At 33.5% G+C, this 24,232-nt stretch overlaps 1 protein-coding gene across 1 annotated transcript; it reads right to left on the reverse strand.

Annotated features, from left to right (window-relative positions):
- Nucleotides 1–1,934: 1,934 nt before the first annotated feature.
- PIGN (phosphatidylinositol glycan anchor biosynthesis, class N) lies at nucleotides 1,935–20,870 on the reverse strand (the record flags this gene model as incomplete). The annotated part of the gene is made up of 10 exons (XM_012645268.1): nucleotides 20,615–20,870; nucleotides 18,567–18,688; nucleotides 17,989–18,087; nucleotides 15,672–15,778; nucleotides 12,561–12,685; nucleotides 11,302–11,432; nucleotides 10,244–10,360; nucleotides 7,982–8,022; nucleotides 5,133–5,192; nucleotides 1,935–2,027 (listed from the first exon to the last, which is right to left on the reverse strand). Coding segments are annotated over exons 1-10 (1,116 nt in total), but the record flags the coding sequence as incomplete, so codon positions are not given.
- Between the last annotated feature and the right edge of the window lie 3,362 nt (nucleotides 20,871–24,232).

The raw sequence follows: 24,232 nt of genomic DNA on the forward strand, positions 1-24,232 counted from the left end.
TAAGCCTTTCTAGTTTATGAATACCACACTAGTACTACATAAACTGTCTAAAGTAATTCTAATGAAGGCCAAGGTGTGGTGGTTCATGCCTATAATCCCAGTATTTTGGGAGGCCAAAGTGGGAGAATCGCTTAAGCCCAGGAGTTTGAGACCAGCCTGGGCAACATAGTGAGACACTGTCTGTACAAAAAATTTAAAAATTAGCTAGGCATGCTGGTGCACATCTATACTCCTAGCTACTTGGGAGGCTGAGGTAGAAGGATTGCTTGACCCCAAGTGTTCAAGGTTACAGTGAGCTATGATCTAGCCACTCTACTCCTGTTTGGGCAACAAAGTGAGACTCTGTCTCTAAAATAAATAAGTAAACAAATAAAGTGATTCCAATGAAGTCATTAATCACATCCCTAAGACTCAGAGATGAAACAATTTATGTTTATTTTGGCCAATAGCAAAATCCTTGCTAATTTAATGTGAACCTCAAAAGAGGCTGAGTAAATGTGCCCAAGCCTACATACATAGTCAGTAGTACAAAGCCAGGTCTATGACTCAGATCTTCCCTTTCCTGACTCAAGGAAAACACTTCTTCCTGGGATCTGGGACAGCAAAATCTGCTGCCCCAAAGTTGGCTCTCTTCTTTGCCCAGTAGGAGTCAATGTTTCCCAGAATTCTATCCTTGGCCTTTACTTGTCCCTTTCTTCATTCTCCCTAGAGGCTCTTACATGTGTAACAGTTTCCACCATCATCTGTATTCTGATGGCTCCGAAATCTTCATAACCAACATATATCTCCTGAGATCAAAGCCCCTATTTCTAATTAATTAATATCTTCATCCTTGTCTCTAAAATCAGTTCTTCTTTCTATAAGCCATAATGTTACCAGCATCTTCTTAATCAACCAAGCCAAGAGCCAGGGAGTCATAGTCTTCCTCTTCCTTACTGCCCCTATACCCTCCTAGCCAACCAGCCAAGTCCTGTTGAATTCATCTCCTTAGTATTTCTCATTTATCTCTCTACCTCTCCATCCTCTCTTCTAGCCACTCAAAGGCATCTTAGCATCTGGCTCATTATTTAACAAAAGTAAACAGAAGAAGATTTCAATTTGGGATTTATATTAATGTACACAAAAAGACAAAGTTTATAAGTAAGCTAAATTATCCTATCAGCATCAACTCGCAAATTCTTTCCTTCAAGTTAATAAAGAAATATAAGGGACTTACTTAAATGGTGTGAACAAAAATGATAAAGTAACTTCTTTTTTCTGAGTCATTTTTACCTGGGAACCAAGCATGAAAACACTGTATTATAAATGAGAAAAAAATTAATGCATTTCATTTTGAAATATAAATATCCATTAAAGTGATTCTTCAGGGATGGTTAACTATAACACTGTGAAAATAAATGGAGTTTTATTATATTGTTTCATAAATATTCAAAGAAAAATTTAACATTTTCTTACTATCTCAATAAGCAGAGAATTAAATCTATCAATCCTACAAAATAACATTACTGAAATATAATTAAAACTACCTCCTTAACCAGTTGAAAACAAAATAAGCCAACTGCTATATATTAACAGCATTAAGAATAATAGAAAGTTTTAGTCAAAGGGTCATCTCATAATAATTTACATGGAATGTCAAAAAATGTTACAATCTCTAATACTACTTCTGTGGGGCAAATTCCAGTAGGTAAAGACTTGATTGTAGTCTTTATAATCATACATGGTAATCTTCCATTTAGGGACACTCCTCAAAGGCAATTCTATACCTTCAAACTGAGTCATGGAACCTACACCCCAGAAATGTGAAATGCTTGTCAAATACACAAAATTCAAAGATAATAAATTATAGAAAAGCATTTATTAAAACACAAAATTAAATATTTTTACTTTATATATTCAATTTTACAATTGTAGTATTGTCTTTTTTTTTTCACCTTGAACTGTTCAAGAATCTGTACTGCATTTGTAAACATGCTCTCTGCTTTGAAGAGATCGGTGTTGTTAAGATAATCCACAGGAAGGATTCCCTGCAAATAATAAACATTGGCTTAGTGTTAGGATTAACAAAGGAAAGCAATAAAGATAAGGCATATGGACAAACAAATAACAGAAATTGTTAAATGAAAAATCTTTTTTAAAACCATAAATGAAAGATGTCCTATTATTTTTCTTACAAAGTAAATATAATAAAGTAAAGCAAAAAAGATGAATTAAAAGATTAAAAGATGAATTAAATCCAATTAAAACTAGCACTGACTGAGAGAATACTATCTGCTAGGCAGTGAACTAAATGTTTCATACATAAAAAACAATCACTATAGTGGGCCACAGCCAGTATACTTTTTTTTTCTTGCCAGACATGTATCTATCTATCTATCTATCTATCTATCTATCTATTTATTTATTTATTTTTATTTCAGCATATTATGGGGGTACAGATGTTTAGGTTATATATGTTGCCCTTGCCTCCCCACTCCCCTCCAAGTCCGAGTTTCAAGTGTGCCCATCCCTTGGATGGTGCGCATTGCACTCTTTGTGTATGCAAATACCCGTCCCCTCCTCCCCCTGCCCCTCCCCCCTGCCCGACATCCAATAGATGTTATTCTTATATGTACACTTATGTGTTGACCAGTTAATACCAATGTGATGGTGAGTACATGTGGTGCTTGTTTTTCCATTCTTGGGATACTTCACTTAGTAGAATGTGTTCCAGCTCTATCCAGGAGTATACAAGAGGTGCTATATCACCATTGTTTCTTAAAGCTGAATAGTACTCCATGGAATACATATACCACATTTTATTAATCCACTCATATATTGATGGGCACTTGGGTTGTTTCCACATCTTTGCAATTGTGAATTGTGCTGCTATAAACATTCGGGTGCAGGTGTCTTTCTTACACAGTATCATTTGGTCTTTTGGGTAGATGCCCAGTAATGGGATTGCTGGATCAAATGGTACTTCTACTTGTATCTCTTTAAGGTATCTCCATATTGCTTTCCACAGAGGTTGCACTAGTTTGCAGTCCCACCAGCAGTGTATGAGTGTTCCTATCTCTCCACATCCACGCCAACATTTATTGTTTTGGGACTTTTTGATAAAGGCCAGTCTCACTGGAGATAAGTGATATCTCATTGTGGTTTTGATTTGCATTTCCCTGATGATTAGAGATGTTGAGCATTTTTTCATATGTTTTTTGGCCATTATTCTGTCTTCTTTTGAAAAGTTTCTGTTCATGTCCTTTGCCCACTTTTTGATAGGGTCGTTTGATTTTTTCTTGTTGATTTTCCTGAGTTCTAAGTAGATTCTGGTTATCAGCCCTTTATCGGATTTGTAGCATGCAAAAATTTTCCCCCATTCTGTAGGTTGTCTGTTTGCTCTTGTGACCGTTTCTTTGGCTGTGCAGAAGCTTTTTAATTTGATCAGGTCCCATTTATTTTGGTTGTTGCTGTGATTGCCTTTGGGGTCTTCTTCATAAATTCTTTGCCTAGGCCAATGTCTAGAAGAGTATTTCCAACATCTTCCTCTAGAATTCTAATAGTTTCACTCCTTACGTTTAAATCTGTTACCCAGCGTGAGTTGATTTTTGTGAGAGGTAAAAGATGTGGATCCTGGTTCAGTCTTCTACATGTGGCTATCCAGTTTTCCCAGCACCATTTATTGAATAAGGATTCTTTTCCCCAATGTATGTTTTTGTTTGCTCTGTCAAAGATTAGGTGGCTATATGAGGATGGTTTTATATCTGGGTTCTCAGTTCTGTTCCACTGGTCAATGGCTCTATTTTTGTGCCAGTACCAAGCTGTTTTGATTACTACAGCCTTATAATAAAGTTTGAAGTCTGGTAAGTTGATACCTCCCATTTTGTTTTTATTGCCTAGAATTGTTTTTGCTATGCAGTGTCTTCTCTGGTTCCATACAAAGCGTAAAATTAATTTTTCTACATCTGTGAAGAATGATGTTGGTATTTTAATAGGGATGGCATTGAATCTGTAGATCACTTTGGGTAGTATAGACATCTTAATGATGTTGATTCTGCTGACCCACGAGCATGGTATGGTTTTCCACCTGTTTATGTCCTCTGCTATTTCCTTCCTCAATGTTTCATAGTTCTCCCTGTAGAGGTCTTTTACTTCCTTAGTTAAATATATTCCTAGATACTTTATTTTCTTTGTTGTTATTGTGAAGGGAATTGAGTCTTTGATGTGGTTCTCAGTATGACTGCTATCACAGCTGGTATACTTTAAAAAAAAAAAAAAGACATAAGACATATCAGAGTGTACTGTACATAGTAAGAGTAAAGACTATTTTGTGAAACTTTTGTTTCGGTTATACACATACACACACACTTAAGATTGTTGGGGTTGTACTACTCAGCATTCTGAGTTAGATAACTTTTTTTTTTAAAGTAAGTTTGATTTTGAAGAGTGAATAAGAGGCTGGTTGGAATAGATAGGTTTTTGGTTTTTTTTTTTGGTTTGTTTTTTTGGCATTTCAGCATCAAGGACCACTCTTAACAGCATTACCGTTTTCTGTTGAGAAATCTTCGTCATCGAATCTAACATGGTAGGCTTATAATCAGGGTCGACAAATAACCCAAGCTAGATGATCTGGAATTTGACACTTGAGAGTTGAAAAACAGGCACTAAACAGGGATGATTCTTCTCTGCCCCAGCGTCAGTGCCCCGAGCGGAATGGCCCTGCCATGGGATCATGGTGGTGGTTCCTTCTTCCAAGTCTCCAGAGCTCTCTTGGTTCCTGGTCATTTCAAAGCCTGGTTTTCAAGCACCCCTTGGATTCGGTAAAGCACCAATATCTTTTCAATAATTTCCCTTTAAACATACTTAGTTTCTGAGGCTTGTATTCAAAAAGTCATCACTTATAACTAGAATACAAAGATATAAATCATGTACAGGTTAGAAAATAAAAAATTTTAAAGAAAAGCTATTGTGCTTGTGCTCCGTGTTACAGATTATAATACACACACAATTATAAGGTATTACATATTTAGAAATAAATATACAGGAATATATAGTTTTAAATGCAATCAAAGATTATATGGAAACATAAAAAAGGGTAAATTTTACTATGCAATATTTTTTTAATACTGAGAGTTGATAATTTTATTCCTTACCACTGAATTAAGGGGAAAGGGAACTCCAATGAGGGAAGCCATCAGTGGTGCAATATCAGCCTACAAATAGAGAAAGTTCAATTCTAAGAAGTCTACAGATATCAACAATGACATTAAACAATTTAATGCAACTATATTGTGGACTATAACCATGATATTTGTTATAATTAATTACCTTCAAATATTTATTTAAGAAACACAAGACATTAATCTCTAAAAATGACATTTGCTAGAAGTGCAGGGACTCACTTATGAAAAAATAAATTTTAAAAGAAACCATTAAAGAAAAAATTATCCTAACAGCTAAGAACTTGGCCATTTTAAGGAAAAGGTTTTCACTATATGCAAAGGATGCCTTAACTACACAGAAAATAAATATTGAGAGAAGATTTTAACTGGAAAAATGTATATATTGACTAAAGAAAGAAGAATCTATCAGAAGGAAGTTTGCCAGCCAGTGAAATCCAGGAAACATATAAAACAGAGAAGAGACTCTTTAGTTAAAAGATCCCAAATACCACTTCGGATACCATCCCTCCAAGTCCAATTCCTCGGAAGAGTTGTTCACGCTTTCTGTGTTCATTTCTTCATCCTCCCATCATTCCTCCGCCTACTCTAACTTGTTTTGACCCTTTATCATTTCATAGACTGTTCTTCCTAAGAGAGCTAGAAATCTCCATTTTTTCTAAATCTAATTGACTGTTCCCTTATGCCTAGTTTCGAATCCTTGCTTGCAACCTCTGAAATCTTGGCAGGTTATTCGACCTCTCCAATGCGATTCCCTTATCAGTTAAAAAATATATATACATAAGTTTCTCCCTTACAGAGTTATGGCAGGATTAAATGAGATAAAACTTATGAAGTACCTGGCACATAACAAGTCTGCAATAATGGTAGCTACAACTGTTGCTGTTGCTGTTACTGTTATTACTAGACCCCTCAGCAGCATGGCTTAGACGGCTCCTTTCTTGGCCTTTGTTAACCCCGCACAACTGAGTTTCTTCAATCTCACCAGCTGCTCCTTTCAGATACCTTCATTAGTCCCCCATTTAAAGTTGAGGTTTTGCCAGGTTTGGTCTCAGGCTCTCAATCCTTCTCACTGTTACCATTTGAGGTGTCCGTACTAAGTACCATCCCCCAGAAAACTGAAAATTTCTGAAGTCCTCCTAATCACCTTTCCCTTTCCCCCAGAACCCGCTGCTGGCCATCTCTAATCTCTTCCCCACGCTGTGGCCAGGGCGATTCTTTCACAATAAACTGAATCATGTTACTCTCCAGGCTTCAAACACTTCAAGGGCTCCCCAAGTTCTAGATTAAGCCCACAAGGCCCGTAAGGCCCTGTAGGGTCTGTGCCTCCCTTCTTCTGCCTCCCATCACCCCACAGTCTCTGTTGCTCTGTCCACCAGCTTTCTTCAAGACCCTTTAATATAAGCACGTTCCCTCTTACCAGAGCTATGTGTACTTGCTGCTCCCTCTGCCGGGAAAGCCCTCCTCCTACTGCCTTGGCCTGGTGATTCCTGTTTATTTTTCAATCTCAGCTCGATCCTCAACTTCTTAGGAAACTTCTGCTGACCACAGTCTACTAGATACATCCACTCTATGCTCTCATGTCTTCACAGGCCTCCTCTGTGGTGCTTTTCACAGCTATACTACTACATTTATTTGTATACTAGTTCAGTTAGTATCTGTTCTCGCCATTAAAGTATAAGTTTCCCAGGGCAGGGATCATGTCTGTTTTTATTCACCATTATATCACTTATACCAAGTACAAAGTTTAAACACACTGCAGACACATAGCAGTGTTGGTGGAAAGAATGAATAAATGAAGAGATTCTCATCTGATGCAGATCTAAAGCAGGAGTATCAGCTGACAGACTCTGAGAATTCACAAACAATAGCCAAATCTATGTTCAGTTTCTGATTATGATCTGGTCTGGCTATGAGTAAAGATATTCTTTTCATGGTCTTCAAGTCATTCCTATGCCTTTCACAATGATTTTTTTTATTATAAATTAATAAATCGTTGTTATGCATTTTCATTTACTTGGGTAATATGTTATCTATCCTGGGAAAAAAGATTATTTTTATTATGCTGAGAAGAAACAGGTTTCTGTAGCCACAGGCCTGAAAGTGAGACTTTAGATCTGACTTGTCCAGCACCGCAAGGAATGTTAGCTCGTGTGGTGACCTGGAAGGCAAGATACTCCTACTACTTTGGAAGCCATATCCCAGTGATGCTACACACCTTCTACAGATAGTGAAGATGGCTATGAAAGTAGAATATTTTTAACAATGATGATTCTGTGCTTCATATTTATAGATAATGCTACTAGTCTAACGTTATTAGGTTTGCCACACATTTTCCTGTACCAGAAGGTTTTTAGCTGAGCAATTTATACTCTCGTTACTTTTTTCCCATTGCATTTGTAAGAATGGTGGTTAGAATTAAAGGTAAAATATGTGTTAATAAAGAAGAAACGGTCACTGACATACTATTGGAGAGAAAACTACAACAGGAGCTTTATTAGATCTGTGCTTAAAGTAAGCAATGCAACCACAAGAAGAAACCACAGAAATTTAACAGTCATGCAAATTTCAATTTATATAACAAATAATTATCCAGTGTTGTTTGGAGGGAGTCTTCTTTTATTTTCACTTTTTTTTTTTTTTTGCCACAAGAGAAATTAGTTGGGCTGAAATATTTGCCCTAAAAGTATTCCCCTTAGTAATTGAAATATTTTGAAAAAGACTTTGTCAGTATTATTAATATACCTATTTTTTCATATTTTTTGTCTAAACTTCTTATAGGAGATGACATTAAATTTGAATGTGATTAAATTGAAACAGACCTGATTGACATCTCGCCTTTTCCAGTTCTCCAATCTCCATTCTGAAAAACACAACCAGCCACGAGACCTGGTGTTAAGATTTTAAAAAGAATATATCATTTGATTTTCAAGAGTGGTCAATACTTAATGGAAAACCTAAGTATGGGGAACATCTATTTTAAGCCAAGTGTTAATAAAAAGGATACTTAAAAAAGTAAAGGCATATCTTTTTAAAAAAAGAATTTAAAAAAGTAACTGAAAAGTAAATATCTGGTATTTTATGTGATGATTTATTAAGCTTTTCAAAATGCTTTAATAAGCTAATAAAGTTTAAAAATGTGTTTCTGCTTCGACTAGTCAGCTACCAAAAATTCGCACTAATTCACCTCTGTGAGGAAAAAATGTACATCCCTGTCTCTGTAACTTACGATATTTAATTTTCATATAGGAAAAAAATATATTCCTTCTGCGATGATTCTTAAAGTCATGTGATTCTTGGATGCGAGGGTGACCTGGCTGTGACATCTGTCTCCCCATTGTTTGCCAGGGTAGATTCTGCTGATCTGGCTGGCTAGGCAGGTGTCCCCTTCCTCCCTCACTGCTCTACGTGCATTCCTCCCAAAGCTGCGTACTGGGTGCAAGAGGATGACCTTCCCCAATAGAGGAGGGCCATTCTTCAGTGAAGGGTATACGAGTAGCTGCACTCCTCTGCTAGAAGCTACAAACAAGCTCTTAAGGCATGTGATTCTAAAACATCAATTCACTGAGAAATCAAATACTAAAATAAAGTTAAATCTCCTAAGTACAAACAAACTACTCACCCATACTATTCATACTATTCTATTTAGACCCGGTCCAATCCATTTATCACAGAACAGCCAGAAAGGTAGCTGCTACAACAGACTGGAATCTTGGCAGTGCTCTGCTTACCACGCTTTAATGATATGGCAATGCACTCAGAACTCACTTCATGTTCCCTACGCATGGCCTTTCATGTCTCAAATGATCTACCTCCTGCTTACCCCTCCTGCCCCTCAACTCACTGTATTCTCCTCCTAGCTAACAGTGCTCAAGCCACATCAGCCTTCCTTGTGCACCTCAAACAAGCTAAGCTCTTTCCATTTTATGCCTCTGCATTTGCTATTCTCTCTTGCCTGGAACACTCCTGCCCTCACCTTCATGTGAATGGCTCCCTCATAGTCTTAGTGTGAACAGACCCCCTATTAGCCCACTCTACAAAAAGTATCCTACTCCATAAGGGAAAACTTCTTGGGTACTACAAATGTGGTATATGTGAATCTGGGTGGTGATTACATGGTGCATATACACATGTAAAATTCATCAAGCTATACATTTAAGATTAATGCACTTTACCTACTTTACCAAATATCTCAATAAAAATGTCAGGGGCAGGGAGGAAAGGAGCCCAGCCCTACTTCCTCTTATCTGTTTTATCACAGTGCCCTAATTTCCTTCATACCAGTTATAATCTATAAATTTTATTTACAATTGTTTTAACTCTCTTACTGAAATACTAAGTTCTGTGAAAGCAAGGACTATCCCAAAGATACGTAGTAGATGAAAAAGAGTCCTTTATATTTGTTTCATTTTTATGCTTAAATAAATCTGGAAATATCATGACAGTGCACTGGCTGCATCATGCTGGCGCTCTGTCAAATGCCTCCTCTGTAAGCCTGTGATTTGGAATGGTGCTCTCCACTGACAAATGCACCATTACTTACGGAAGACATACTGTTGAGTACATTACTCACCATGCCCTCCTGTCTTCATTAGGGCCCAAGATAGATATAGCTTGATATCATATCTAGCTTTTTATCTAATATCTTGTAGATACTATGATTTTGTAACTAACAGCATGTTTTTTATTAATATTTGGGTTGGAAAATTGCTATTAAATTTCTCATTTACCTCCAAGAAACTTTAGATTTCTTATTTATTTCATCTTTATTTACTGTACCTCACATTCTAATTAATTAATAAAATTAATTTAATAAAAGAAGATTGAAAATACCATTCACCAAATGTTTGGAAAGTTCTAAATAGTTATTAGCAGTGGTATGCAGGGAAACATTCAACAAATGCCTCTGAGAAAACAGAAAGAACAAACCAAACCCCCTGGTTTGTAGTGTTTGCAGAGAAATAGTAATAGCACAAATATCAAAGTGAGGAATTTAAAACTATAATTTGAAAAGTGTTTTTTTAAATTAAACTTTTATTTAAAAATGATACCTGCATAAAAACAATAAAGATAAATGTTTATACCTTTCAAAAATGCATCATCAAATTGTTGAACTGATACTTTTTCAGGATACTTGATTCCAGCTCCCCAAGTGATCAAAGGAGTTAAAGTCTCTGAAGGATGACCAGCCCCATGGGAACCTATAAATCAGATACCAAGCATAATAAGACAAGTAGAGAAGAACTTACAGCTGATTTAAAAAAAAAATACTGTTTTAAAGAATTGATCTAAATATAGTTAATTCTAGCCAGCACATTCCCAAATGCTTACAACTTTTTATAATAATTATTTTAAAAATATTCCCATAGTACAAGTCAGAGCATGAGTAACAAACAGGTAAAAACTAAAGCAAAAAATCAGAATGTCTGCTGAATAACCAGTTGAAAGAAGAATAAAAACAGTAAGACAGAAAAGATGTTGCCATTGCCGGAGTAGCACTGAAGACAGAAAGAACAGGGACAGCTCCTTTGGTCGGCAATCACCCAAGCTTGGGGCATGCAGTGTAGGCTAGGTCCATTCTGGAGAGGACAACAAGGTCTCTGGGTTTTCTTCAAGGCTACTCTGGATGGTGTAGCCAAAAGAAGCCCTTTATAAAGTGGGAACGCAGCTCACTGGAATTCTATATTGTGGTGTGAGGACCCAAACTTCATTTTTGTCTTATTTCGTTCCCTACTCACACACTGTGTTTGCCTTGGGACCCTCACAGGGAGCACAGGCTTATCTAGAACAGAATTTCAGCAGTACTAGGTCCTTCATTAATGCCATCTTAACATCACCCCCTTTGCCATCTCATATAGTTAATTCCATGTAGATAAATAATAGGTACTTTTTATTTTCTTCTCCACACTTATCTCTAGTTTCTCATTTGTAAATGAATATATATTCTTTTTATAGTTAGAAAAAAGATTCTTTATATAAGATCAGCCATTTTTTACACTAACATTTTAAGAATACAGTTATTATGTGCTAGACACTTTGTACATACTAAGATATCTAATCCTCCCAACATTGTAAGGTATTTGTAAGCTACATTTACCACTACTTTAATTGTGAGGTGCATATCAATTAAAGACAGACTAACCCCAGTCTGTCATTCCATGGTCAGAGGTAAAGATAAATGTTGTTTTCCCATCATTTCCATAAAAATGTTTAAACATGGACACAATTTCCTTTACTCCATCATCAACTTTTTTAATATTATCCTTATAATCCCTATTTATAAAGAAAAAGAAGAACAAATTAATTTGAAGAAATCAAATTTATTCAACATGAACTCATTACATTCAATGCCAGTAACTCCTGAAATGCTTTTAGATTTCATCTTTAATATTTTAAAATCAGAGCTCTTTAGATTATTAAAAATATTTTTTCTCCTTTTATTAAAGCAAAAGAACCTGAAGTAGATTTCAGAGATGTTTTAAAAGGAGGGTATTAATTATCAAGTACATTTTAATGAACACTTTAAGATCTCAAATGAGATAATTATGATCTTCAAGTTCGAGTCTCATAATGTACACTATACTGCTCTGGCCACATTAATAGACAAGTATCACTGTTTCAGGTATAAAATACTTTCATCCCTGGTATTTGAATATAAAATAGAATAACAGAATGTGATTTGAACAAATTATATTTAAGCTTTCCATACAGTTGAACAAGGTTGGTTCGGTATGAACATTCCGTTAACTAAAACAATGCTTCAGGTTAAAGAAGGGGAATGTGAGGAATTCATTACTAGGAGCTAACCTGATAGGCTTTATGGTTACAGTTAGGGTAATCTAAACCAAATTCAAAATAAAGAATAAAAGTAAAATATAGTTTCTTCCTTTTTCTTATGGTCTGCAAAAGTGAGAAAAGTATTTGCTGTCATATAAGGAGTACTACCATATTATAGTATACAAAACTTTATATAATTATTTGCTAGATACAACAGTGATTAGATGGAACACACAAGGAATAGCTAATTACATCTTTTTTGTGATATAAAAATTAACATCACAAAATGATTTTTATTATAAGATTCAATGAAAATGTTACTAAAATATATGGACATTTTAGATAAAATATTTTTCTCTGCTTTGATAAATTAAGAATATGGAATATATGTACAGGATAAATTTCACTTACACTAATGTGCAGTCTGGCCACAGCACATGTGATTTTAACCACTGTATGATACTACATCTCATGTAATTGAGAACTTATTGTATGTAACAGTGGCTATTTAAAATATCCATTCTGTTGTTATAATTACAAATAAAACATCATAATACTTTAAAAGTTCAAACAGAATAGCTGTTTCCCTCAAAATAAATGAAATTGAACAAAGATTTAAATTACCTTGATGATGGTCGATGAGCATGTCCATTTGTATCTAGTCCTAATAAATGTAAGAAAAAAACTATTTTCTCTTCATTTATTTTAGAAAACAAAGACCGGTTGTTTCTGGCAGCATGAAAGAAGTCCTATATGTAACAAATCATTTAAAACATTTAGTTTGCTTATTAATTAAAAAAATAATACTGATGATAATACTTAACTAAATTTATATATAACTATTAATACAAAATTATCTTATGTTGTTTAAATTTGTCCTCAAGACCTTCCAACACAGTCTTTGCTATCAGTTCAGACATCTATGTTTATATAATGAGTGAGCTATTTTCTTTGTTTTAATTAAGCCAAAAAAAGATTACAGAAAGGGGATCTTGATTTCATAAAGATCTCATAACATTGTTCATCCCATAATTTAATTTAATAAAATGCAGTGGATGGAAGAAACATTTTGGCAAGAGCCAAAAATAAACCAGTAATAATGGTAACAGTTTAAGAATTATTTATTATTTTTAAATATATTCAGAGCGAGACTACTCCTCACAGTCCTGTCTACTACCACCCTAGTTTAAGCATAATCTCTCATTTAGAACATTGCAAATAGCCTTCCTAATTACTTCCTTTGCCCCAGCTAGAATCTGTTCTTTACACTGCGTGACAGAAAAACATCTACTTAATAAAATATGGTTTAAAATTATATCAATTTCATAATGATAAATGGGATTCATAAATCTCTTCCAAGAGTAATGATTCACCTTGTACTCACATAAACATGAACATGTATGCAAGTATCTATGCAGAGTACTTTTAAATTATTTAAAATAAGTTCAACAAGCTATTCCAAGATATATCTTTGTTGTTTACATAAATGTCTCTAACTATAGTAGATGTTAGCTTTTAATAGCAAGAGATGTTTAACTTTTCCACAAAAGTGTGAAATATTTCAATATTTTTCAAATAATTCTTGTTATAAATGTTAAAAAAATACAAATGGTGCCATTAGACAAACTAGCTCTTCAAGAATAGAAATCAATTTTTTAAAATAACATGAAAAAAAATGAGCAACTGACTTGAGTTAAATTTAGAATTTGTTGTATGACTGGTAAAAAATATTCCACTATGTAAAAAGTGCTATTTCTTCATATATGGACATACAATCTGTGAAGCTATAAAATACTAATCTTACAGAGATCAATCTCTCTCTCATTGTTAGATTCTCATTTTTAAAAGATGATCTTCTGGATATAAGAGGTGAAATATACTTCTAGTTTCTTTTCCTCTAATACTTAATATACCTTATGTCTACCAGCTCCCACTTTTTCTCGGTCTCTCTGCATTCAAAGTACTCATTCGTTTCTGTACCCAACTGATATTTATTATGTAGCATGGGAGACTGCTAAATGCACTCTCCTCTTTTCCCTTAGCAAAAACCTTTGATCTTATGGGACACGGCAATACTCAAAACCTACACATTTCCCATCCTTTCTTGCAGCCAAATGTGCCTTTGTGGTTGTAGCCAATTTGCTTTAAGTCAAACATTTGAGTCAAAAAGCTATGTAGACCTAAGGCTCTTTGAAATAAATGTAATTCAGTAGGAGAGAAGGTCCTTTTTGATTCCTCATAGTGTTGGCTTAAAACACTGAAATGAGGTCTGGAAATCTAGCATTATCTTGGATCATGAAATAACCTTGAAAATAAAACCCATGCTCTGAGGATAAAGGAGAACTTTAGGAGACTGGCTCTTAATGACACTGTAGAATCACTATAGCATCCAGAACTGCATCAGTCCCTGGTTGTCTACTTCTGGCATTATCTTTACTAAGACAGAAATACACTTTTAAGCCATATTTTTTTCTATTACACAGAGCTGAACTTAATCAAAGTTAATACACGTATCTATGTACCAAGCAATTCCTTCACAGTTTAGAATTAACAACGTGAAAAAGTCAGTATCTCTGTCAACAGGATATATATAGGTTTGAAGGGGAATATGCCAATGCATCAACAATTATAGCACGGCATTATAAAGTATTAAGGGAATATAGAGGAGGGTTATTTAAGTCGAACTGAAAGTAGAGTAAAGTAAAGGAAAGTAAAAGACCTAATGGAAGAGATGATGCATGAACTGCATTTTTAAGAAGTGAATAGATTGAACATGCATGAATCTTTGAGGATATTATATTAAGTGAGATAAGCCAGTCACAAAAAAGACAAATAATGTATGATTCCACCTATGATGATATGAGGTATCTAAAGTATTCAAATGTATAGCAACAGAAAGTAGAATGGTGGTTGCCAAGGGTTGTGGGAGGGGGAGTGAGGAGGTATTGTTTAATGTATAGAGTTTCAGTTTTGCAAGTTGAAAAAGTTCTGCAGATTGGTTGCACAACACTGCGAATATACTTCCCAGTACTGAATTACAGATGCTCCTTGACTTACAATCAGGTTATATCCCAAAAACCCATTCTAAGTTATATCTCAGAATATAAGATATTCTATCTTATATTCTTGATATATCTTCATATTATCTTCAAATTATCTTAAGTCAAAAATGGATTTAATACACCTAACCTAATGAACGTCATAGCTTAACCATTTACAATAACTATGATGTGTTTTTGCTTTTCTAATCTGCTTATCCAATTTTTGTTTAAAGGACACAATTTTTTAAAACATTATCTACTTTGTTATTATAAATGTATTAATATTACATTTGAACAGCATTTTTCAATGGGCTTTTGCACATTTCACATAGTCTACTACTGCAAGAGACTGGTTCTATAGTCAATGAAAGATCGGAATTTACAGGATGATTCACCAAACCAGAAATGGAATGTAGGTTTCCTGAATCCCAATCTAGTGCTACTTTTACTATCAGAAACACAAAATTCTAAAAGGTTATCTTTTTAGAATTATTTTTTTAAAACTTCTATTAATTGGTTATTCCAGACTACATAATTTCTTAGAATTCAGTCTTTTTAAAATAGTGGGCTACAATATAGAACCTTCAAGTTCATCCAAGCAGAAAAAACTTAAGATACATTTACTAAGAAATCAGTTTCCAGTACTTCAGGTAAAAATACGCGTTTTGTACATTAACCATTCAATAGCACACACCTTAACATTATCAAAAACCCAACTATCCAGCTTTGTTGCATCATGAGCACCAAAATCCTCTTTTTTCGCATCGTAACTGTGTGTATAAACATGATCTCCACCAGCACCTGAAAAGGAAATTTGGGAAAGATAAATTTGTTATAAATCTTTTTTAAACTATCACAAAATATAAGAGCCATTTAAAGATTTTTGTAAGCAGCCAGAATTTTTCACAAAGCACTGTGTGTTATGACAAGGAAGTGAAAGATGGGAGGAATAATTAACATTTATTTATTTTATGTGACATAGACCATGCTATGTACTTTTATATATTCTATTGCTTTTTGGCCTCACAATAACGATCTTAATTTTACAGATACATTACATGTAAGTTTAATTAACTTGCCAAAGTCACAATCTTAATAAGCAATAAAACACAAATAAGCACCAAAGTTTGTCTCCTTTTAAGGATTAAACTATTAGAAAAAAATGTGTGTCTCTTAAGATGTTACAATCTAAAACAGATGAATTCAGAAGGAGCCATTTTTAAATAAAAAATAATAAATAAAATAGATGAAGATATGTGATAGATAAACCTTCTTAAAGTAACAAGAAAATTCCAATATTTTACTTCTCTTATTCATAGACTCTGTATATTTTTCTCAATATAAAAAAATAAATATTGCTTATTGCCAAATAGTTTGAAGGGGTCAACAGATATATTAATCTTACACATTTGCAAGATTTTATTAAGAATTTAATCAACTTAGTGAATTCCTGGGTTAGACAGCCTCTTGCCGGTAATAAGGAAGAGATATAATGAAGTAATGACAATCTCTATAACATCAACTCAGCTCTGATGACTCTGTTCCACTGCCCAGCCATTCTACTACTTCTCATATCAGAAATGGAACATTCCTATTACACCGTCTCCAATTCAGGCATCGATCCTGTCCCATCAATTACAGCCAGAAATAGGAAGGTTAGTTTGGCAAGCCATAGCAACTTAATCCACCCTCACCACACCAGCCCCTCAGAAAGCCAAAGGGCTTTCCAAAGAAGGGAATATATAACAGAAAGCAGTTTGAGGTTTAGGGGCCTGCCCAGTACAATAATGTTCTATGAGCATTATATATAAAATTCTGAATATATATTTTGCTTTCTGAACACACAATAATCTTCAATGGTTCTAATTATTATAATTACACCCACGGCAAACTATAATGTTACAAAATCTTTCCATTAGTGAAATAATCAATCATTCTCCTCCCACCAAAAAGCATTTAATGACATGAAATCCACCCAACTGATTTAAAAAATAATAATATACATAAATTCCTAATCAAGAGATGTCCTAATACTTGCAGAATCATGCATATAAACAAACACAACAAATCCAAATGCCACATTCAATATATTAAATATCATATATATTAAATGTCAAAATACATAGCATATTCAATATATAGGAATTATAAATATAAATTTTAACATTTAAATCTTTATGTAAATATCTACTAACTTCTTTGGCCGGGCGTGGTGGTTCACGCCTGTAATCCTAGCACTCTGGGAGGCCGAGGCAGGTGGATCGCTCGAGGTCAGGAGTTCGAGACCAGCCTGAGCAAGAGCGAGACCCCCGTCTCTACTAAAAAATAGAAAGAAATGATCTGGACAACTAAAAATATATATATGGAAAAAATTAGCCAGACATGGTGGTGCATGCCTGTAGTCCCAGCTACTTGGGAGGCTTAGGCAGTAGGATTGCTTGAGCCCAGGAGTTTGAGGTTGCTGTGAGCTAGGCTGATGCCACGGCACGCTAGCCCGGGCAACAGAGTGAGACTCTGTCCTAAAAAATAAATAAATAAATAATCTATCAATGTATAATGAAATAGACATTGACATTATTATTATAATGAAGTTATGTGATGAGCACTATGGTAAATGTTTCAAATAAATTATCTAATTTAATTCTAAAAAGAAAACTATGAAATAGAAATTATTATTACATTTTACATAAAGGAAAACTGAAGCTCAGAGAGGTTATCTAACTTGCCCAAGATTATAAAGCTGTTAAGTGATAGAGCCATATACCATTTCACTGAATCAAAAATATTATCTAACTATATATGATACGCCAATATTTCAAGTATAACTAAGGAAAAAGCTGCCAATTAAACTGATATTTCTATCCATCGTAATACACATCCCTATTTCAGAAATGTTAAAAAAGGTAAAAATACGTGTTTCAAAATCAATAAATATAAGTAATATATAAAAAACTAACATATCAATTTATTACCTATTTACTATCTAAGCAAATATAATCAATGACTCTTACCTTTGGCAAACATAGGCAAGATATCCGGGCTTCCCCAACTCCATGTGTACTTGCTTTCATTAAAAAGAGAATCAAATTCTACAGGATTTTCCTTCCATCCTTCAGGTTATTGAAGAAGAAAGCAAGCAGTAACAATAGTATTATGTACATGGTGAAATAAGCCACTACCGAAGTATTCTTCAAATAGTAACAATGATATTTGTCAGAAAACAAAAAAATGCAAAACTATTAATAGATTTTATGTTACATGTACTATACCAATATTTTTTAAAAAACTAACAATAGATAATTTACTTCTTACTAGAATGTGGAATCACTTTTGAACTTTGAGAGTAACATCTAGGAAAACCATAGATCCATCCAACCACACTCCTTCAATAATAGCATGGGATGATGAAAGGTTAAAGCTTAATTCTGGAATCAATACCAGTACGTGTTCATGTGAGTAAAGCACGCTAAAACACCTGTCAAAAGTATCTCAAAACATACTTTTCACTTTGTGATATGATTCAGTAGTAAAGGAGCACTATTTACATGACAAATTTTTCATCTAATAAAATTGTCTAAATAGACAATACCTTTGGCAACTGCACTGACATCTTCATAAAACCCGGCTATCAGGGCAACATGACCTGGCCGAGATTCTGTTGGCACGCGTGTATGAGATATCCCCCAGCTGCCTTCATGCATTATGATATTCCTAAAAGATATTTAAGACAAACAGTAAACACAGACTATGGTTAAATACTCTCATTAGGCTTTAGAAAAATAAGATTATTACAGAAGGAATCAAAACCAAAAAAGTGAGTTGAAACTTAAGAAGGAAAGGAATCTTTCAAATCCTAGCTGAGCCCAGCACGAGCCTACACCAGCTGAATGCAGTAGCATGAATGAGCCCAGGTGAGACCAACAAAGAACCACCCACCCACTGCACAGAATCATGAGACAAAATAGACCACTGTTGTTTTTAGCCACAAAATATTGAGATGGTTTGTTAAATAGAGATAGCTGATATATACAATATTATTATATTAATGTTAAATTTTATCAGGTGTGATGATAGTATTGTGGTTGTGTGAGAGACAGTCTTTGTTCTTAAGAGATATATGCTCAAGTGGTTAGGGGTGAAGTGCCACAATGCCTTGCTTTCGAATTGTTAAAAATAAATAATTAAAACTAGGTGCATGCGCATGTGCACACCCATGTGTGTATGTGTTTGTGTAGTGGAAAATTTCTTAAAATATTAAGGAGAGGAGAAATGGTTACTCTCCTAATTTGGAGACAGATTCCTAAATTTGAGATTAAGACAGGCAAAAAGTTTCTTTCGCTAAAATGTATCAACATTATTTGAGTGGTAACAGTGATTTGCAAAATTCAGGAAAAAAAGTGAAACCACCAGTGATACCATTACAGGTAAAAGCCCAGCAAAGCAACAAGTTATAAAACAGTGAATGCATCAATAACATTTTTCAAGATAAACACTTGACTCTCAATACATTCTGAAGAAAAATATTCATAAGTACTGGTATATTTTCTATTAATATTGATTTATCTTACAGTAGAAGCAATTTTGATAAAATACATATATAATAAGAAAATGGTTTGAAAACCATTGGCCCAGATGTTAAGGGAGAAATATTCTTTAACTTCTTGAGTTATATAATGAAAACTGGACTTGAAAGGGAAGAGGTAACAAAGAAATTTGGGTATTTCTATTTAAAAACATTAGTTTATATCATATTTTCTAAAAATTAAACCTTTCAAAAACAAGTTCAGAAGAAGGTATAAGATCCCTGAAATTGTAAATATATAATGACATACAACACAAAATATATTAACTGGTTGAGCCCTTGGCTCATAGCATTTCCTTTACTAAGACCAAAAGTGCTACCAGAAAAGCTTAAGTTTTCCTTCACAACCGGTAATTTTAAAATGAATTGTATTTCTCTCTTTTCTTTGGTAACTAGGAAATTCACTCAGATATTTTAATTATTTATAGGAATTTATGTTACACATTTTTATGTACTGTACTTAACCCTAGTTTGATCTTATTTTCCCACTAATATTTCCCTATTGACCTGAGTTGCTCATTTATTTATTTTTATCCTTTAGTATATTATGCATTTCTATGAGCCACCATAAAAAGGAATGAAACAATGTCTCTTGCAGCAATTTGGATAGAACTGGAGACCGTTATCCTATGTGAAGTATCTCAGGAATAGAAAAACAAACACCACATGTACTCTTTAATAATTGGGAGCTAGATGATGAGCACACACAGGCACAAAGAGATATAAAAGCCAGTGGAATCCAAGAAGTGGGGAGGGTAGAAGGAGGTGAGGGGTAAAAACCTATCCATCGGGTACAGTGATCACTATTCGGGTGATGGGCACACAAGCAGCCCTGACTTAAGCATTATATAAGGTATCCATGTAACAAAACATTTTTACCCCCTTAAATTTTAAAATTAAAAAAAAAGAGAAAGGCAAATGTACAAGCACCCTACTTTCTTTCTCATCATCACCTTTGCGCCCCCTGTGAGATAAACAGTAAGATATTTTGCTGGTTACTTAAGCTCAGGATAACATTTGTTAGAGATGTCTCTGTACCTGGTGACATGTCTTACCTAATAAATGGTGCTCTAGAGTTTCCATTTTCATCTAATTCATACAGTGCATCTGCTCGGAGTCCATCGGCAACAAAGAGCACTAATCTTCTTGCTGGAGGAGGCAATGGTGTGAAGTGAGGAGTCATTCCATGAACCAAAGGAGATGTAAAATAAATGTCAAAGATGGAAGCGAAGAACACAAAATGTACGAGCAGTCCCAAAGCAAAGAACAGCAGCATGTCCAGGGCAACTAATTAATCTTCCAGAAAAACTGAAAGAGATAACAAAATTAAACTGGGGTAAATCTTAATGCAATCATCACATGTATTTTCACATATTTTGATGACTACATGTAGCTTGAACATAAATTTTTAAATGTTTATATAACTCATTTTCATTTACTGTGGTAACAATAAGCATTATTTAATAATGAGAGATAATACTGAAATGAAATACGTGATAAAGTACACCCAAGCAAAAAGTTCAAGTATAATAAGTACTTAGGACAAATAAACTATTATAATAAATTTATGCATATACTAAGCTTATAAAAATTAGCATAGATCCAAAGAACAACGAATTAAATCAGTCCTAAAAAGAGTTAGGGTTCAGTCAAATCAAATCCTATATAAAATAGAAAATAGAACCCATGCTACTCTGCTATTCTTGGAATTTTAAATTATTTAAATTACTTCTAATTATTTAAATGTCTGTGAGTTTTTTTTTTTTTTTTTTTTATTACTTTAGTAATCAACTCAGGGGTCTGCTGTCTGTCTTCACTATCACCAAACTGAGCAAGAAACATGCATGCTATCCATTTGGTTGAATCATATGAAGCAAGTTAAATTTCATCTGTGCTTCAGAAAATTTGTACTCATTAAGGGAACATTTTATTTTAGTTCCCTGAATCAATGCAAAAAAGGTTACATTTATCCATTCAGTAAAAATGTTCTATGCACATACTGGGTACATAATTGTGTGCTGGGGTACTACAGAGAACAGCAAAAAGACATAGTCACAAATCTGATGTGCTTACAAATACTTAAAGAAGAAAAACTAGGCAATACGAAACATTCAAATAATACTTCAACACTGAATGCCATTAAACTGCCAAGATCAAAGTGAACATAGGAGTGCTTTTCAAGCCAGTCTGTAATTTGCTTTTGTTGGTGAATCTCTGTAGATTAAGGGAAAAAAAAAAAAGTATTGTAATTTGTCTTACTTGTAATGTAACTGCATTAGTTACATATAGTGACCTTGGGCTGAAAAACACCAAGGAGGAAGCAATTTTAATTACAGACACATCTTATTCTTCCTGGAGTGAAGAATCACATCATGGAAAGAAAGAATGCAAAAATACCCTGCAAAAACAAATGAAACATCGGAAAAACACTTATCAAAGTCAAACAGATCATAAAAAATACATTTATAATAGAGCAAAAAGTCAAATTACAGGCCACTTATCTTCTGAGAGAATCAAGGGTCAACTAAATATCAAAGATATTCCACAAAGTATAAAAATTCCTTACTGAATAGATGCTATTTTGCAATCTAAGGCAACATTCTCAGAGTTAGTTTGCTTCCTTTCTAATATACATGAGCTTCAACAAATACAGTAAGCACCATCTTAATAATGTTATTCTGAATATTAAAATGATATAATCAGTGTGGTTAAGTTTAGAAAATATAGAAAACTCACCTGTAATTCTACCACCTAGAGAAAATCTGTTGTTTCTTACAATTTTTATCCTATTTACATTTTTACAGAGGCTCACAATTTTATCTATTGATTTTTTTCCTTTAAGATATATTAGCATTTCTCTTAAAACAAAAAAAACAAACAAAAGTTCTTCCTACATATCATGTGCCATCACCATACTTTATGGGTACATCTTAATTTTTCTAATCACTCCCATATTGATAAACATCAAAATATAATAGTTTTTTCCAATTTTACACTATTAAAAGTGACACTGATTAATTTAAATTTCTATGTAATTTTTGTGTTTAACTTTTAGATATTTCATATTATATGTTTAAGATACTACCTGTAAGTACAATTACTGAGTCAAAAGCTAGGAGTGTCTTTTAAGGCTTTTGATATACTGAATACACAAAAAATTTTTTCAGTTGAACATTGATTTTCCTGATGATAAATTAAGCAACTCACCAATATGTATGTTTTCCTTTTTGCTTCTTTCACAAGGCCTCCTAAAGAAAAAGCTATCACTTCGAACAGACATGGCATAAGAAACTAAATTTGATGAGTAAAAAAGGAGATGTTGAATAGAATACTCTTATAAATGACAAGATTTCAAACTGAGAAATTATTTTTAATATCTTTACTTATTCACTAAGAAATTTTAAAATATCCTCATAGCCCTTACCAAACATACATTTGAGCTTTGGATTTTGCTTTTAAATCCTGTAAGATATATTGAAATCCTACTCTTTTGACTATTGTCTAAGGATGATACAAGAAATTCCTCAGCAACATTTAAGAAAACTTAGTTACTCAGTTGCCTTATGAACCTTGCATGCTCAGCAACAAGACAATCTAGGATCCCCTTGGACAGCAATAGAAGTACCCTCCAGTGTAAGTATAAAAACTTTAAGGTATAAAGCCAAAAAAATGTCAAATACAATCATTTTAAATGAGGAAAAAACACTCCTAGATTAAAATAAATAAAATAAAATGTTATTGTTAAGTAAAATAATACTAATGGAAAAAGTAAATATATTCATATGGATAAAATTTGATTTGACTAAGCTCTGTTAGGATAAAAGCATACTTAAAAAAGTAAATTTTGAAATGCACCAAAATCTTAGTCACAAGTGTTAAAATTGGCACATGGTATTCACTGAAGCATAAAATATTGTCTAAGATGTAAAAAGACCTCCTGGGAAGATATTTATAATGACAATTTTGGTCTTGCTAAGAATTTTTTTAGGGAAAAAAACAGTACTTGCAATTTTTTTTATTCAATAGGTATATTCCTCCTCTATACATTATTATATTATATGTAATTTCTTTTTACTAGCAACAATGGGCTATACATTATATTCCATCATACACTTTCTAAGAGTAGTATATAGAAAAAATAAGGTATGGTTTTATGTTTAACAGCAAGGAAAAATCAAATACTCATAGCTGACAAAAAGAATTTATACATGTCATATAGCATATTCCCTTCCTTCTTCTGTACTACTACAGATCACTTTTCCATTCTCTGATGCAGTTTAGAATCAAGATCACTGTTCTTAATTAAAAACAAAAGTAAACTATGTATTTTTACTGGAAAAAAATCTAATCTACATTAAATGCTAAATTATCCACCTAAATGTAAAATAATTTTGAATATATTTGTTATTTCCTTAAATTCAAACCTTAACATAGAATTACAGGTTCAAAGATTGTGAAGACTCTTTGGAATTATTGAACCAACTGAAAGTCCCATTAGAAATGTATGAATAACTATTTTCCCAAATCTGAAAGTTCTGAACTTTAACATTAATATTTTTAGTACATCAATCACATTATGACACTTTAGATTTATGTCCATTTTGATTTGCTTGCCTACTAACTAGTAAGGATGTATACTGATTTCCTAGCTATAGTTCTTCATGACTTGCTAT

The sequence above is a fragment of the Propithecus coquereli genome, unplaced genomic scaffold (genome assembly GCF_000956105.1).
Source record: "Propithecus coquereli isolate 6110/MARCELLA unplaced genomic scaffold, Pcoq_1.0 Scaffold229, whole genome shotgun sequence".
Lineage (NCBI taxonomy): Eukaryota > Metazoa > Chordata > Mammalia > Primates > Indriidae > Propithecus > Propithecus coquereli.